Source organism: Rattus norvegicus, chromosome 7 (assembly GCF_021556685.1).
Source record: "Rattus norvegicus strain SHRSP/BbbUtx chromosome 7, alternate assembly SHRSP_T2T, whole genome shotgun sequence".
NCBI lineage: Eukaryota > Metazoa > Chordata > Mammalia > Rodentia > Muridae > Rattus > Rattus norvegicus.
Genome location: NC_141540.1, coordinates 108,052,943 through 108,072,141, shown reverse-complemented (window position 1 = coordinate 108,072,141; position 19,199 = coordinate 108,052,943). Strand labels below are relative to the sequence as shown.

At 42.8% G+C, this 19,199-nt stretch overlaps 1 protein-coding gene across 4 annotated transcripts in view; it reads right to left on the bottom strand.

Moving 5' to 3' along the window:
- Positions 1-19,199, bottom strand: part of Tg (thyroglobulin) — a 184,563-nt gene that overhangs the window by 91,530 nt on the left and 73,834 nt on the right. For 3 of the 4 annotated variants that reach the window (XM_087555765.1, NM_030988.2, NM_001270783.1), the window contains 4 exon segments: positions 18,899-19,042; positions 12,074-12,139; positions 3,287-3,421; positions 1,963-2,127 (listed from right to left, as the gene is read on the bottom strand). In XM_087555765.1, coding sequence (XP_087411891.1) covers positions 1,963-2,127; positions 3,287-3,421; positions 12,074-12,139; positions 18,899-19,042 — 510 coding nt within the window. 4 annotated transcript variants of the gene reach the window in all.

Genomic DNA, 19,199 nt, shown 5'->3' with positions numbered 1-19,199 from the left:
ATTATGGAAAAGATGAATTTGTCCAAAGCATGTGGTCATTCTGACCCTCAAATTCCCTCATGTGAAACAGGGATGGTAGTAGTTCTACAACACAATGGTGTCAAAAATCAGTGGCAATGAAGAGTGTGTTTTAAGCCTGGTACATGGCCAACAGAAGGAACTCAACATGTGGATAGAGAGACAGGAGAGAAAGAAAGATGAATGGCAGGAGATTTGGGAGGATGTATGTGTGGCTAAGTAAATTGAAGGAATAAGGAATGGACATAGAGGGAGGAAGGGTGGAAGACAGCCAGATGGGTAAGTGGGTAAATTAATGGGAGGAAAAAAATAAGAGATATAGGAAAAGATGAAGGGAGAAAGAGGGGAGTGGGAGAACAGAAGAGGGCTAGAGAGAGAAAGAAAACTTCTTCACTAGAAAAAGGATTGTTGTATGAGGTAGAGACCCAGATGAAAACATGATGAACAGAGGCAGTTGTTTTCTAGTAGAGCCTAGAGCACAAATCATGACTGAAGTTATTCCCAACAACTATAATCAAGGGTCTTAAGTATTTGCTTAGGACTGTGGCTACTAATATGGTCAAGATTTCTTCTGCTTCATGGGAAATAGGCTGGGCATATACTAGGACAGGAGCAAGAGTGTGGACACCACTTCAGCCGGGCATCAAGTATGTTTTCCCACTGATGGCTGCCTGGTTCTGCCTTTTCTAGATTTCTGCATGCACAAGCTCAGGAAACATGCCAGATAGGTAGCATTCACTTTAACCCTTGCAGACATGGTGGATTCTTCCCAAATGCCATGTGACCACCTTGACCGGTGAAAGCACTCTGGGTTAGCAGGTGCAGATGTGCACACTCCTCCTCAGAACATTAATATCCACAGAACTTCTGGCCTGAAGTAACAGAGAGCCATCTAATTTGTTTCTTAAAGCCCAACCTTAATTTCTCAGCATAACTCCCACATAGATTAGCTACACTGTTGGCTGAATATTCTGTTAAAAATTTATCCAGCTCAAGTCTATAATATCAATGTCCAGAAGCAGATAAGACCAAGGGCTACAATGACAGTTGAATGTATTTAATAACAGAATATATTTATGAAGCCTATCATGTTTTCATATGATTCTTTCTAGAGAAAATGTGTGATTCTGTTCCAGAATGACATGCACACCCAACACCTTAATAGTCATTCACTTCCCCAGTGTGTTTGGTAGGACAGGGCTTCTGTACAGTCTCACGTTCACGTTTCCTGGCTCACAGCTCTTTACAGATTTCCTTAGTGATAGATTCATATGCATCTTTCCCTTTGGCTGTGTTATAAGTGCCTGGCAAACACTGTGACTGATCTCTGCATAAGTGGTTTCTATGCAGTATGGGGGTAGAACCTAGGGCCTTGTGCATGCTTAGTAAGCATCCAACTACTAAGCTATAACTCCAATCATGAATGATTTCAAACTCAAATGATATGAGAATAGTTTATTCTGAGCATTTATGATCTACTTGTTAGTCAGGATGAGTCGGAGGCACAGGCTGGTAGTGGGAAACAGATCTATCCCTAGATTCCTCCCCTTCTGCCATCACTAGCTGTGGGAAGTCAGAGAATCAGCAACATCTCTGTGCCACAGAGTACTGATCTCCAACAGGAGGAGAAGGGGCCAGTCCTGCAGGCAAAAATAAGGTATGAAGCAAGAGTTTTCCTAACCACACAGCATTAATAGAACACAATATATTTAACTATCTTGTGAAACTCAAAGAATTTCTGTGATCAAAGAATAAATGATACAGAAATGGAAATTTATCCAACTGCCCTTAATTCATCCAGGAGAATGCTACCTAGCCAGCAACCTTTGGCCAAGTCTTCCTTAAGAGTTTCAAAACCACTCCCCTCCAAGCCACCAAGAAAATATTTTTCCCAGCCATCTCCAGCCCCAAGACATAGCTGCAGAGGCTCAGTCTGAAGCCTACCAGATTTCCGGTAGATGTAGGCAGCCTCTTCATGGAGCAGAAGCCAGCAGGTCTTGCTCCGTAGACTGTGTTCGCAGCTCTGTATATCAGGGTAGAACACACACCTCACAACCCCTTGCTGGATCTGCAGGGTAGTGACAAGGCAGTCCTGATGACGGGAACATTCTGGAGAAGACACAGAGAAAGAGAGTCTTAGACTCATAGCAAATACCTCATTCATGCAACCATGTATTGCTACTTCCAAGCATACATCCCATCCGTCTATTCATGCACTCATCTATCTAGGCACCTTACTATATATGTATCCAATCATTCATCCTATTCACTCATCCACAAAGTCGTCCACCACCCTCCCATCTATCCAACCATACATCCATCAACATGTATGCTCGTCCTCTCATCTATCTATCTACTCTTCTATCCATTATAGAAGATCTATTAAAAAATTCTGTACACTGGGCCAGAACTGAGAATAAAACAGTGGTGGTAGAAACGCAACCCTCCATCAAGATATTTTATGTAAATGGCCAGTTTTTGTTTGTTAAAATATCTCATAAATGTGTTCTTTTCATCCACTTTTTAAAAAACAGTTCCATAGCTCCCCATGGGCTTCATATTTAACAAAACTCTCCATGTTCCATCTCCTGGCATCTTCCTCAGCTCTGTCACCTATGGCTTCCTCTCATGCTTCCTTAGCCTGTCACATGCTCGCTCATCAGGATATGTCTTGAACTATGTCTTTTCCTGTACAGTTGTGTGCCTTCCAACATAGTTTAACCTTTTCCCTGACATTCAATGCTGAGAATGGCTCTGAAAATGGGGCAGCTTCAGTGGACTGCATGAGCTGTGTAAGCTCTGCCCTTTATTCAAAGCCTTGTCTCTGAATGATATTTTCCAGAGCTGTATAGTACACAACTTGCACATGGCAGTATAGTCTTTATGATAAACAACTAGTCATATCGAGAAGGTAATACCTTCTTGGCTGAGTACCAGGAGCCTGTCCAGGGTGCACACACTTTCTCTCAAAGAGAGACCACCTGCTATCTAAGGACACCCACCTGACTTCAGGTACCTTTCTTTTTCTTACCCTCACAATAATTGCACTTCTGTCTGTTGATTTTCTGTGCTGGCTCAAGGTTGACTGGCTATTGCAAACTGACTGTAGAGTGCCCAGTGAGGAGTGGAGAGACTCATGCCTTGTCTTCTCTGTTGTTTCCTGTCAGGTGCTCCAAGGCCATATTGAATCTCCTGTCTGTCTTTGGTTGGTGTATGGGGCATTATTTGGCTAAGGCCCTGCCATACCCTCTCTGGGGGATTCCCTTACCCTGTAAGCAGAAGTCTTGGGCCAGGGAGAAGTTCCTGGTGGCTGAAATGCTGATGTGGGCAACATCAAAGTGCTTGATGGATGGATCTATAATCACTGAAGATAGGGCCAGAGTCTGCCAGGAGTCCAAAGCAACTGAGAGACAAAACAGGATAATCACATGTGGTTATCATCAGGTGTAGAACAAAGACTGTGAAAGTCTACTGCAAAAAGTACCTACTTCAGTGGCCTCTGTGATATTTCCATTATGTAACCCTATGTCTTTGTCTTTTCTGTTGTCTGACACTATCTCTTTATATCCCCATCCTGTAACTACTTAAGTTTTTCTGTGGGGCAGGCTCTGGAATCAAGTCTAGTGGTTCAAAAGTTGAAAATTAGTCAAATAACTGAAGGAATGTCCATGTATATAAATTAGGACAAACAAAGAGGAGGAGGAAATAGAGACAGGCAACATAGTGACACAAATGCAGGTCAGAACAGCACAAGGTAGCCAGAGGGATGGAATGCCAGGAACTCCACAGACATCCCACCTATCCATCTTCATGAGCCTATTGCTCATGATCACACCATGAAGTGAAGTTCTCCTGTCCACTTAGGATCTGGTGTCCAAACTAAGTCATTCTTTACCATTGATCCTCTGTTTAAATCTTGTATCTAGAAGCTAATGCATGCAGAGAGACCTGGGGTCTTCTCTGACCTCACAAAATGCTGACCCAGCTGCTGCTGCCAGGGAGATGGGTTGGGCCGTTGTTTAACTCTCTGCCATGAGCATCCTCTTCTCAGGCCTGAGCTGCCCTTTCCCTTCTCCCTGTGGTGCTCACTTATGAAGTACTCTGTGTATAAACAATAGCACTGTGTTTAAGGATCACCTCATGCAAGTATCTATCTCACAGTGTTTTATAGAAGACACAGCCATGACATCTGTTTTTACATGTAAAGAAAAGAAGACTCAGGGGTATTGACACACTTGCCAGTGTGTGGAAACTCTTCACAGCTATAGAGCCTATGTCTGACCATGGCTGTCTTCTGATACCTCTATGTTCTGCATATGGCATGTGATACAAGGAGCAGGAACAAAGAGTTAGCGGCCAGACAGAAGGCTTGTGTATGGACAGACAGGTCTGTTGGTGCCAGTCTCATTGACACCAAAGCTGTGAGTAAAGGTAGGCCATTAAAGAATAATGATGTATCTGAACAGTATGGTCAGAGTGCCTCTCTGAGGAAGGGCTGTACCTATAAGTCAGTGTAAATAAATAACATTAAAGAGGTCAGCACTGGTCTATCCCAGTGTGGTATGGGTTCAGTGCACATCCAATGTTGCTGACTAGAAAAGCCCAGCCCAGCAGGGATAGCCCTGAAAGGTAGTAGAGAGAATTGCTCCCTCCTTTCTGGTATCTCTCTTTGCTTTCAAAGATCACAGCACTTTATCGTTCTTATACTCATGAGTATGGACCTTGGGCTAGCAGACCTCCCAGACAGTCTTGAGTATTGTACTTTATGTATGTCCACATTATCAGATTTAAACTCCCAGTACTACAAGTATGGCAAGGGCTAGGGGTCTAGTGCTTCCTCATAAACATGGTGTAAAGGTGAATGAATTCATCAAGAACAATAAGTCACAAAGTGGCCAAGTCAAATGAGAATAAAGCTTCTGAGATCATGGTCCCATGGTCACTTTCCAGAGCTCTGTTCTGAGGAGTGTGTGGGTCTTTGCTTTGTTAGCATGGTGCTACGAGCTATAAGGGGAAACTGTAATTTCTATCACCAACCAGTCTTTAACACCATGCTGGTGGGTGAGATGCCACTAAAGTTAGCATGGTAAATAAAGCATGAGACAGCCTCACCCCCAAGTGCTCACTGCTATGACTCTGCAGTACAACTTAGAAGACTGAGCACTTTAAATAGCAATAGTGGTTTCTCTCAGTAGTAGTTTCTCTCAGTTCTGTGCACTTAAAGTTTGCAATCTAGGTACCAATGAGACTGGGTTTTTGGTCCCTTTTCCTGGTTCATGGATGGCTGCTTTCTTGTCATATCTTCAAATGGCAGAGCATAGAAAAAACAAGTTCTCTCCAGTCTCTTCTGGAAAAATTCTAATGCCACAAGGATGGCTCCATTGTTCAATCCAGTAACCCCCCCCCCCATGCCCTGCATTCTAATACCATTCTTGAGACAAAGGAGCCAGGGCCTGAGTCCTTCTTACTCAGCTGTTGCCAGGCAGCCTCTTCTGGGCTCTCATTTTCTTAATCCTGCTCTGTGTGTATGCTGTTATTTTCACAGACAACTCAAATGGCATCTCTGTGATGTGGTAACTCTTCAATGTTCTGAGATGGTGGGAAGCTGAAATTTCAGAGAAGAGTGATCATGGGTTTCAGGACCACAGTGGCCAATTATGGTCCAAAGATGGAAACTTTGATCATACTCCATGTTTAGGCTCTTTCTGTAATTAAAGAGTAAATTCCATTCCCAAGTGAGAGCAAACTCCTATGTTGTGCTCCAGGTTCTGAGGCTAAGTTCCTGCCAATACTCCTACCTGCACCCTTCTAAGACTACAGGATGTCTCCTGAGTAAGTCCTTGTTGTCAAGAGAGGCCAGCATCTAGGTGCCATAAATTTCCTGTAGTCATTCTGACAACAAGGCTTTTGAGGACACAGGATGCTGATGCAGGAAGGCTAGAGATCCTGATGGCTTTTAAATTTACTATCAGCCACAAACTTGCAACACCATTGCACTAACACTCAAGAATATAAGAGGTCAATAATACATCATTTTTGAGCCCATTGGCATGAAAAATACTATCTTAACCAGTGTAGTCACATTTCTAGCTTGGGTGAACCCTAATCTCCAAATGCAGGTTCAAGTCTACTGTAGGTGACCACTTTTCCAGGTAATGAGGATGTGGTAGCCATATGGGGATTGACAGGTGAGGAGGGGTTCTTCTGAACAGTAGATGATGCCTATTTATTCCTTTACATTTGTTTATAATTATGATGCCAGAGACATTTGTGACAAAATAGACCCTCCAACAATGTGTGTGTGTTTGTGTGTGTGTGTGTGTGCGCGCGCAAAGTTAAATACTGTGCATCAGTCACTGCCATGGTATGTACCTCTTCTTTGTCAAATATCTCTTGATATTGAATGTTAAATGTTGTGCTTATTCCCACACAACTTAAACCAAGGCTATCTTATTTCACATTGTGACATCTGTTTCTAGCAGTCTTTGTACATTATTTTGATTCCTAAAAACATTCTTAGTTATTTATTCTGGATTAAATTTGAAGATTCCTGTCGAGTTTCAGGAGTACTCCTTTGGTGACTATGTGTAATGATCTTTAAATTCTATATTCATTTTTTAGTTTGAATGTTATGAAGATTAATACATGATACTGTTAAGAAATGTGTTTTTCCTTCTATTTTTAAGATGGCCACTGTTGGCATAAAGGAAAGGTGTCCTTCTCTTCCTTTCTATCTCACCATGGGCCAGAAGATAGTGAAGCCAAGTGATAACAGGCTGAATAGTTGATCACAGGTTGAAATAATGAGCTGAACCCAATCTTTCTTCCTAAAGTATGGTTTTCTCAGCTACCTTTGTCCCAGTGATAGACAGCTTACTTATCATCCCAAGCCTCCTTCTATTCCCCACAGACAGTAATGTTGTACCAATGTTGTAGCTGGGGAAAATAGGCTAGTAACCTCTAGATAAGACCTTCCCCCTATTATTTTTTCTCAGCTTCTATGTCCAATCTACCTTCTACTGCCTGGGAAATGTTCCTCACAGACTCAAAGTGGGCTTCCTTGCTGCCAGTCTTGGTTATCTGTGGTCATTCTTACACTGTGACCCTTTAGTGCTACAAAATCTAAATCTAACTCCACACCAGATATCTTCCATGAAACAGAAAGCTTTGGCTGGCAAGGAGGGTCCCCTGAGGTTTGAGGCTTCATGGGCCTCCCCCAATCCTATGATCTGGGTCTAGACACCATATTTGCCTGCTCTACACAAGTCACAGGGACAGGAATAAAAGGAAAGCTAACAAAATTTCTTTAATTTAAACCAATCCTTCTTACAGTATGAGGAACTGAGGTCTGGGAAGAAAGAACATGGGACAACTAAAGGTTACAGAGGTTCCAGTCCAGGTCTGTGGCAGGACCAGCATAGAATTTTCTCCTTTGGCTCTGCCTCACTGTGATATAGAGTCTCTTCTATGAGCTGGTGACAAACAGACCAGGCCCCACCAGAAAACAGCAGCCTCAGCTTAACCATATCACTATTCAAACTCAGGATTCATGAATGCGACTGCCACACCATGAAAATAGATTTTCCCAAGGCCAAACAGCATTTATGTGGAAAATATTTGCCATCTAGGTTGTTCCATGGCAGTTTGTCCCTCTATAAACCAGAGAAGCCTTGAAGAGATGGACAGAGCAGAAAGCTGGGACTAGGAGAGAGGACAGAGCAAGTTGAGTCTCCCAGGGCTGCTCCAGGACTATAGTCCTGAGAGGCCTGTCATGTGGTCTTTTCAGGCCAGGCCTAGGTAGGTGAGGTACTTGCATGCCTTTAGCAAGTCTCCTTTGACTATTCCTTGGTATATATGTTTATGTATCATGTCACATAAGGACACATGTGTATAATGTGGAGGAAGGAGGTTCTGGAGAGCTACTGTGTAATGTAGTAAGCTTCAAATTGCTAAGAACAAGAATTTCCTTCTTGTTGATGTCATCATCAGTGTCATCACCATCATCATCAATCATCATCATCATTTTCAGTACTATTACTTCTTGAGAAAAGTTATTACTATGTAGTCTGGACTGACCTAGAAATTCTTGATCTTTTGTCCTCAGTGCTTGGACTACATGCATATGCACCATGCCTGACTTAAGAGAATAGATTTCAAACTTTCTCCTCCAAAGCTGGTAAAAGAAAATGAAGTCATGAATATGCTAATTGGGTTGATTTACTCATTCCTCGTGTCTTTTCTTCCTAATGTTAACTAGGCTTTTAAAAAGCTAGACTAGAATACATTTGAAGATGTTCCTTATATATAGACAAAGAATCATTTTAAACTATCCTAGTTTCCTCATTTCAGGTCAACTCCAGGAAAAATGTTAGATCACAGAGCTCAGAGCATTTTCAAGCATTAAAATTCTTATAAACAGAGGTCCTAGTATTGCAGTGCTGAGTCAACACAGCAAAATGTGGTTTGGCCTGGCCAGACAGGAGATCTAAGCTGGGTTTTGTCCTAACCCTTACCTTTCTCAGGTGAAAAAGCACCAAACTCAGTGCTCTTTCCAGAAATCACAAGACAGTTTTTTTTAATTAAGAGGGCACAACTGCAGAATAATAAGGCAGCGTGCATGCCCCTTGAGATGCTCAGGCTAGTCAGGGGCCTAATTCATACTTCTGTAATAAGAACTAGAGAGTTCTTTGGCTCCTTCGCCTTTCTGAGTTCTCATCCCAACTGTAGAGGAGCTGTAAGGGAGGCTGGGGTGTGTGTCCTATACCCCTCAGGGTTGTGAGGCAAATAGCAACGGCTTTTGTAATTTGGTACTTTAGTATTCCAATCTCACTTCTGTGACACAAGCTGGCCTCACATCCACCTCACTCTTCCTCCCTGAAGTCAGGTCCACAGAAAAATGACACCACAACAGCTTAGAAGCCAAGCAAAGACTTTCTGGCAGCCAAAGCCAAGGTGCCATTATCTATTCTTTGTGGAGCAGAGCAGAAATTGCTGACTTTGAAGCTTTGATGAACCCCAATGGCCTCTGCAGGGAAGGAAGAATTCAGCATCAAACAGTTTCATCCTGTAACATAGTAGCAACAGCCATTGTTCAGTGTCTTATTGGTTCTTATATGTTCTTATACTGTGTGGTTTCCCCACTTAATATCTTTTGTGAAAAACCAGCTGTTTCTCCAAAAAGAAAGAGGGGAAGAAGGCACCTTCTTATTGTATGGTCACTGTGAGATACACCTGAAATCATAGAGATCTTCTTATTTAGTGTGTCTCTACAGAAAAATGCTTACCATTTGCTGCAGGTGCTCCTAGTGAGCGGATGATCCCCTATCATTGATAACATAAGAAACTTCCTAGCCATTCCCACATCCCTCAATTCCCCAGATACTTAGTTTTGAATATCAAGTGCCAAACTGTCAGTTTTCCTGCAGACACACTCCACTCCTGTCCATTTCTATGGTCTCTGACACTTCAAATTGACACCATACACTTTTTGTAAGGACATATTTTCCACAGGAAAACCACCATCTTAACTCATGATGACTTTACTTGGGTTCTGAGTTTCAGGTGAGCCCTCATTTTAATCAGAGGTGGTCCATGACTGAAATGACAACATTAAACAAAAGCAAATAAACACAACTGAGACAGGAAGATAAGAGATAAGATCTTTACAGGGACCTAGACTCAAGAGTTAAGCTCTGTTAACCTGCTCCAGAAATGCAATCAAAGTAAATCTCTTCTACCTCCTAGATAAGCCAGATGGTATGGGCTCATAGCTCAGCCATTAACCCATTAGATCCCCAGTCTGCTCACTTCAAAATGAACCATGTTATCATCTATCTTCCTGGTGATGATCAAATGATTGTTAAATACTTCATAATTCTTTTTCTCCCAGAACGGAAAGTATACAAGAGTCTCATTCACACACACACACACACACACACACACACACACACACACACACACACACACACAAAACGCACGTACGCACACACACTTGTCTGAATCAGACTAAAACAATGGTAAGCTAAAACACTGAAGGCAGAATCAAACCTTGTCTCTGACCCACATTGAAGTCCTAATCCCAAACTCTGCATGCAGATGGGAGTCCCTGCCCAGACAGCTTTGAATCTATCTAATTGAAGGCACATTTAAAATTACTGTGACATCATCTCTGCCTTGGAAACATCTTCACAGAGCTGTGGACTACGTGGATGGAGACACTCAGAATTATATTATTTTCGTTATTTTCTCTTGTGACTGTGTTAAGACTCAGCAACACAAACAGAACAAGCATTATACACTTGCTATTGTTTGATTTGTACATCTGCAGCTATATTTGACATTTATACACCCAAGCACTGTTTTCCTACAAATTTGCTTATTTTTGATAATAATAATAATTTAGAATGATGAGTATATAATATGGGAAAAAATCCCACTTTAATTCACAGCCAAAAGCTAGGAACAAGTATTTGAGGGCAGTTAGGCAATGTGAGTCAAATCTTAAAATATCACCTTTTTTTTCTGGTATAAAAAATCCCTCTTTGGAGAATCAGCTCTGTAAACAGTTTGGCCTTCAGAAGGAGCTCTGAGTGTTCATTCATCCCAATGTTTTTATAATGATGAAGATTCACAAAAATCAAATATGCCAAACCAGAGAGACATTAGCAGACTTGGGGGTGGTAGGACAACCACCACTGTCAACACAATACTAATCTTCAACTATTTGTCCACCACTAACTGTGACTGTCATGAAAGCTGTCATGTGAAAGCAAAAACGAAGCAGATGACCACACAAAGACCTGCAAGTTGATGTATGCTTTAGAGAACTCAGTAGCAGCCTGGAAATATACACACACCACAATGGATAAAAACCAATGAGGACTTGCAAAGTTATAGTAGAGAAAATAGAAGTATGTCAGGACATGCAGAGCAGCATAAAACTAGAATATGCCAGGCAGTGTGTCAGCTAGTTCTTGTTTGGCAGGAGGTGGGGTGGGGCTGGCAGCGGAGGTGGTTCTAAAATGGACAAACTGAGTAGCATTGGGATCTGCATGTAACGTAGAAATGCAGAGACAAGAGTAACAACATAGAGACATAAGAATTCAAAGTAGTGACTCCAGCACGAGAAAGGAAAGTAGAATAGAGGTGGCACAGGGGTGTGTGTGTGTGTGTGTGTGTGTGTGTGTGTGTGTGTGTGTGTGTGTTTGCTCGTGCATGTGCATGTGTCACAATTCTTTAGGACACTTTGACTAGCCCAACAATGTTCACACACTACTCTGACACAAATCAGAATAAATTTTGGTTTAGACATAGATCTCTAGTGAGGATTTGGGTGTCATCTGTTCTATGTCACAGCCTTATAACCTATGACATTACAATAATGATACCTGCCTCATAGTATTTCAGGGAAGTAGCACCTGATCAAGTGTGCAGCAGACACCCAATACAGGATGCTGAGAAAAAGTCTAGATGTGCATGTTGTGTGATTTTTCTGCCAACTGCTTTGAATGTAAGAAGCAGACTAATGGCACTGACTGACATTATTAGACTTCAGTCATAGCCATAGTGTCAAACATAAGAATGGTCTGCCTCAGTCTTGGTTGAATTCCTGGGTAGGGGGCATAGCTTCAGTATCTAGTGTACCCCCTGTACAGTAGCTGTAAGCTACAGCTCACTTGCCCCAATAAACAAACAACTGCCTTTTCAATTTGAGGCCACAACACTACCCTTCTGGCTTTGCCTGGGACTGTGTGAGTCTAGAGTATCTGGAAGGGTTATATATACTTAAGACAGGACAAGGAGAACATCAGGCTAAAACTCCATCTGATCCTTTGAGCTGGTATTGTATGCACTCCTGCCATTTATATCTATGGACAGGGCACATTTCTGGTGCCTAGCATACCTGGAAGTGTATTTGATCCACGGATTCTAGAATTTATGAATGTAACAGTGCATTCCTTTAAATGTTTACTCATTGTCCAAAGGAATAGGAATAAAAAGGAAGTGGAGAGAGATGCTATTCTCCCAAGAATGATCAGGTAGACAGTGAACTTACCCTTCTCCTCAGTGAGTGATTGCAGGGCAGCAGATGGGCAGAAGCTGGGAGCATCACTCCACACAGCTGGAAAGAAGGAAAGGCAGTATTTTAGCTACAGAGACAACAGCAGAGGTGCAGGGCAGTGGTGGAATCTAGAGGTCTGTGCAAGAAAGCATGAGCCAGGGGTGGAGGAACATGATGACCTCTTCTCTTATGACCCTGGATCAGAAAGGCTCTGTCCAAACCATGCTTCAGCTACTGCCACACAGGATAAAGAGGTTTCAGTATACTTCACTACTGCCTAACAGCTTCCATCTAGGAGTGGCATGCACTGTTCACTCATGGCATGGTCTGCCATTGCAACCTCTGAATCTGCCTCAGCTTCATCTGTACTATGGAGGTGATATTATCTATTACCAAGGTCACTGTGGGAGTACAGGAAGCAACCTAATATATAATGTGTGCCACAGAAACAGGGCACAAGAGATCAATAAATGGCAATGATAAATAGCAAGTTGCATGAGGGGGATACCTGGACAGAGTTGGCTTTGAAGATGATATATCACTAGGAAGAAGTGCACAGGGACAGGTCATCTGGTTTTGATGCCTGGCCTTGGTATTTGTATAGTGAAGATGATGTAAGAACTCAGGAACTGCATACCCTATATCTAGATGACAAAGAAATACTCTAGCCTCTTTCCTTCCTCTCCCTTCATTTACCATGTCTAAATCCTCAAAGTCTCCTTATTCCTCCTTCTTTAAATGACCTAAAGAAGACCAAGCCCTGAACTCCTTTTCCTCATAGGGGCTGTCATAGCAGCTTAAGAAATACAGTAAGCAGTCAGCAAATTCGTGTTTTATTCACTCAGAGGATTTACCCCCTCATAATGGCATACTCATTCTCATGTCTCTCAGGTTAGAGCATTTTTCTAGACTGGTTCCAAAAGTCCTGCATGGCTCCCCCATTTCTATCTCCTGTCTTATTCCTTTTGCTATGACTAGAATGCTTCCTCTAAAACTCTTGTGGAAGTTCATTTGCCTCTATGAACATCTATAGGTAGGACTTTTGAATGGTGGTCAGGTCTGTGGGTTCCCACCTTCACGAATAGATAAATGGTGTGGTGAGGATGAGGAGTTGAGGAGGTATGTGTGGCCACTGAATCTGATACTGGAAGCAATCTTGTTTTAAAAGCTGCTGTCTCTACTGTGTTGCTTTTTCTTCTCACCTCGTTCCTTCCCGCGCATTGCCTCTACCCTGTTGCAGTGCAAGAAGATCCTCTTCAGATGCTAGCATGTTGGCATTAATTGGCCTTCCTACTTCTACAACTGTGAGAGATATTTCCTTATAAGTCACCGTATTCTAAGGTAACCACATAAACTGAACTAAGATCCCCAGCCTCTCAAGGTTCCAAGCCTTCAGTCACAACATTTTTTCTCCCTTTGTTTCACTCTCCTGGAATCATCTCTTGATATCATTTCCAGATGTCAGCTTCCAAACTTTATCTGACATTAAAGCTGCCTTAGGGGTTGGTAACAACAGGTAATACTGTGCTGGGACCTGTCTTCCAAGGATCCAACTCCAGGGCCCAGGGATAGGCCTGAGACTTGATATTCCCAATAGGTTTCCTTATACCAACCTCTGAACTGAGAATGCACACTCCCATACTGTAAACATCACACAGAAAACCCACAATTGCTTTCAACTTCCCCCCTATACGTCTTTATACCAGGCCTGTATCTGGACTCCAGTCACACTCTATTTTGTTGTCCCTCCCCAGAAGAAGCTCAGAATAGGGAACCCAAGTGTAGAACCATTAGGAAACACTCTGGTCATCCTCTGAGGGTGTTTATCCAAATGTCTACTTCCTGTTATCTGGGTTCACTGTTCCAGAAACTATGCTGAAATCCACAGAGAGCTGTTTGTATTATACGTAGTTCTGGAGAAAAGCTAGGGACAACTGAAGCATGTGAACTGAGAACAGATGATTGAGACAAAGCTCTCAGCACCCACGTGTACATACTGCTGCCTAGATCTGCCTGCAGCTGTACTCTAGTGGCATGAAACAAGCCATGGTCAGTCTGAGTATTGACCTCAGGGGAAATAGCAAGCATTCATGACACTGGCTGGTAGTAAGATTTGTGCAGCAGGACTTTATCCTATTTCCTGGCACAGAGCTCCTCAGCTGCTGAGTTTGAAAAGCTCCACAGTTAGTGAGCACATAGCCAGGATAGGCAAGGGATCCCTCTATCCCATTTTCCACGTTGTTTTCCACATGGCTACTGACTTGTAAGGATTTGGTTTTTGTTTGCTTGCCTTGGTAGAGATGGAACCCAAGACTTACATTTGCCAGAGAATCACTCTACTTCTTAGTTACACCATAGCCCAGTCCAAGTTGAATCTGTCCTAGTAAACTATGAATAAGAGCTAATGGTTTACCTGTATTCCATGAGCTATTCTGGCAAACTTTTGGACAACAAGGAGGAGAGATGGAAGTTCTTAACTTACAGTCAGTTGCCTGGAATGACAGGAGGCTCTGAGTTCGTATGTAGTTAGGAGGTAGTGGGGAAGCTTGGGAAATTGTACCCATTGCATAGGTTCTGAGTTCTGACTTAGACTTCAGGTCACATCAGAACTGAAAGAATCAGTATACACCCAGCTTATGTCTAGAGAACTGGGATCTTGGTTACAGATGGGACTACACATTTCATGTCAGAAGTGCTGGAGAAAAAAAAACTCCAATTTCATCTTGTCTGGGTGTAAGGGATAGAATAAGCCTTACACCATTGACTTGTGAATAGATAGAAGGCACCATGGTGAGAGAACGCTCGCTGCTAGCCAATGGTAGGAACATAGTGCCTGATAAGTGTGAGCATGCTGGTATGATGGGAGGGAGGATGGAGGACATGTTAACTGCTCTGTGAATGTGGCACCATCTGTGTGGGTTCCAAAGATAACTAGGAGAGACTGTCATTCCCTTCCTAATGTCTCATTTGTGTCTGTAACTTCAACAGGCTTTGAGGACCTTGCCTAGAAGGAGAAAGGACCCAAAGTGGTGATTGTCATGTTAAGAAGACACATTTGATTTAGTGAACAAAGCCAAGTGTGGCCCCACTGTAGCTCATGTGGTGAATTTACAAACGGGGTGGGAGGGGGTTTCTTCAAGATGCAGTGGCTATCAGGTCCTGTTCCTGCCTATGCAGGAAGCCCTGGGCTTATGATATGTGGACCCGAGTAAATTTTATGTCCTGCACACATACACATGATCTTCTGAACACCACAAACGCTTCTTTTCTGGGTCCTACTGCTCGGGAGGACTATAAACAACTCACTTCCTTCTATAAAGTTGGCTTGAGCTTCTGTATTTCTGTGCTAAGAAACACCAGATATTGCATGAACTTGAGGATAGCAACATCAGCAAGCCCATTACTACAGGCACTGTGGGGACCAATTTGGTGATTCTGTGCTCTTTTTTTTTTCCTGGACATGAGAGGACTCAGCTTTGTTTTATCCTCTGTGAGAACAGTGAGGGTAATGAAGTTAGGATGTAATGACTGATATGCAGCCCTCTTTGCTAATGCTGTGAGGTGTGGAGGAGAACATATGTTTCTCTTGGCTCTACTCTTTGCTTTCCTGTCATCTATCTTCTATCTCAGACTCACTTTTTCTTGAAGTCTCTTTGGCATGATCCACGTAAAAGAGCAGTTCTCCCTTCCCTTCTATAGTCTGCTACCTGTTCATCCAGAGGACTTGCCTCAGCAACACCTGCCTGTGTCAATGCTGTGATTTAATTCTCTGGTCAGTGAATGCATGTCCTCCATAAACAGGAAAGGAATTATCCTCACAGAGAGTGCCCTGATGCCATATGCATGCTTAGAATTGTGTCCGCAGACAGCTAGCGTTTAAAAAGGGACATTTTTCTTTGTGATTCTAGCAGGCTCAGTCTACTAGCTTCTCTCTATCAGAATTCCTCAGCACGTGTCTCTTATGCAAGGACTAAATGAAGGTGGTTAGGAGCAGGCCCACCCTTCAAGGCTGAAGATTTTGTGTTGTCTTTATGAGTGGCACCTTCCCTAGCCCTCTATAGATTCTTCTCTGCTATGATATGTGATTAGTTGATACAAAGACAAGGACTAGAAAAGTGTGGCTTTTCTTTCATTTTCAACAATACTTTCTGCAATCAGACTTCCTGTAAGCTGTGTCCGCTATGGTACAACTATTTACACATGCTCACTCTGCTCTTTATAAGATATACCTATGAAAAACAGTAACATTCTGTTCTTTTCCCATTCCTCAATGAACAACACAGCACAGCAGTACCAACAATCAGTAATGGTTTGGATGGTCCAGCAAAGGTGGGAACCCCAGCAACAAGGGTTTACCTCCTCAGCATCTGTTGCTCCTTTATGACTGAGAGTTCCTGGATGTCAGGAAACCAGGATCATTCTTACTCTGCCATGTGACATAGCACCTTAAGAGGTAAAATTAACTGGTTCCCAGGTCTGTCATCCATTTACTATTTACCCTTGAGCCTCCCTGCCTCTCTTGTTTCTTCTCTGGCAGGGGAATGAGGATTTAATGAGATAGTGCTTCCAAAGTGCTGGCCTCCAGCATGAAAGCCTCATGGAGAGAGGCCAGGATGTCACACCACAGAGTTCTTGACGTGGCAGTACTTGCCGTTGAGTGACAGCCCCGATAAGACTTTTCATTGTCTGCCATGTGGCTTCTGGTTAGGACTTCTGAGTCTTACCCTGAGCCACAGAATATGTGTTGGAAGACACTAACACTCCAGGCTCTCAGATGAAAAGTACCAGAGCAGCTGGAACCTGCTGGAACCAGGAGTACCTTAGGATCTCCTTGCCAGCCTGTCAAGATGTTGACACAGCTTGGCCTGACTTCCATCACATTCTGAACCAATGAATTACTGCTTAAGCTTCTTTCTGTCCAACTCTTCCATAGTCAAATGAAAATGGAAAGTGGTATTTTCCAGATGCTGGTGGGGTGAAAAGGTGAGAGGACAAATGAAGAGGGCCTGAGGTGAGCATAGCTCTGAAGCAGTTTAAGGCTTGCTCCTGTTCATGGGGGTCATATAGAACTAATGTATTAGGCAAGCATGTTCCTCTCCTCCCTGTCCCTTAAGGTACTGCCTAGAGATGTCTCTGTATGGAAATATAAGTCTACAGAGGCAATTTCATTATACAGCTCCCATATTTTTCCTAAGATAATTCAAGCTGTTGAAAGAAAAGAAAAACCCAACCGAAAAATCATGACAAATCAAGTGATTAGCAGGGAGATGTCTTCTAGCGTGGAAATAATCATATCCATACTAACTGCCACAATGTTAAAGAACATATAGATACATGAGCAAGGCTAAGGGAAGTTCTGCCCTAGAAACCAAAGTGTATCCTTTAGTTATAACATGGCTTGGACAAGAAAGATCACACCAGGAGCTGCTATCATGTTAACCTTTTTTAGTTGATGACTCAGTTTCTTGTAAGTTATTCCACTAAGCTCCCATAAAGCAAAATGTCAAGGCTCGTGTAAGTCTAACATGTTTCTGATATACAACAGGCACAAGAAGAATGTCTGTTTTCTCTTGATGCCCAAACTAGGTAGGAAAATGGTGGTCTTACAGTATGAAGAATATGGAGACCAAAGTTCCACTTCTTTATGACTTCAGTTACAGCAACCATTACATAACCTTAGTTTCTAGGGAAGTGTCAAGAACAGCCAGTATTGTCTAGATTCACTCAGAAATGGAATTGAAAAGGAAGTGACTGATGTGTCAGGTTGGGGACACTGATCCTTTGTTCAGTGTCTCTGCTCTGTTACTTTTGATAGTTTGAAATTACTGAGACAATATTTTCATCTCTGAGACATCTTCGTGAGTTTGCTTCTGGGACACAATCTGATGGCTAGCCTCTCCTAGTTTCCATGCAGTTGTCTACACTATAGACACCCAGATCCTAGATTGATAGGACCTGTGAGCCTCAGTCACTTGTCCTACTGACAGAAACCAAGAAGTGGTATGAGTCCTGCAAAGACTAGCCTGTCCTATGGAGGGAAGATGCTAATGCCAAATGTGAGTGTAGTTTTATCTAAGCAGACACAGAAATATCCACCCTTTTCTTTATTGATTTCAGATTATTCTCCAAAAACAGACCTGGGAATGAGTCTTAGATAATGCAACCACTTGCCTTCATGACCCACACAGGCTGTCCTTTCCTGAAATCCTAACTTAAGTGCCTGAAAACATTCACAGGCTGCCCCTTCCTTCTGTTCCGTGGCACTGCCATATAGCGCATGATCCTGACAGAGGATAAACATTGACACAGCAAGGAGTCCAAAGAATCACTGCAGTGTGGACAACTGTTGACTTCATTGTTGGTCCAGCAAAAGGACCTAAAAAGGATAAGCCAGCCTCCTTTCTTCTAGTACTTCTGTGTTTTCTGAAGCCTCTACTCATGCTATTCCCTTCTTCCTCCAGCAGTGGGGCCATTCATATGCTATTCTGGACAACCTGACCCTGAATGCAAGGCTTCTATAGGATACCATGAGCAGTCCTTCTGAAGCAACCACAAGTGGCAAACTGAAGAAGCAGACTATATACCCTAGCTAATTATACCCACGAACTGTTCCATCTTTTCTGAGATCTGATTGGTAATCAGATCCTTTAAGTTAAGAGCAGTCTCCAAGGCATTTCTTTTCTTCTTAAATTAAATAGAACCCTTTTCTGTCATTGGTACCCAGTGAATTCTGACTAATCTTCCTGATCCTAAGACATCCTACTGCAGGCTTGGAATATGGTCAGCAGCAGACACATCTGCCAAGAGCAGGTTACTCACCAGGCTTTTGGTACCATCCAAAGGGATAGGTGTGGACTTCAGTGTCTTCAGAGCCACAGTCCAAAATACGCCAGGTTGCTCCATTCTCCTCACTGCATGTTTGAATCCCCATGCTGTTCAGAGTCAAGCAGGTCATCTCTCCTCCTGGAGGTGAACATAGGAGTCCAGGAAGGTAGGGCAGTGAGAAACATAAACTGAGAGGAGAGGATTCTGCAAGCCATTGCTCAATAGATACTAGGACTTCTGTACTATATTCTAGGTGGGACTTGGCCTTACCAACAAATCCAGATCCACCATTTGT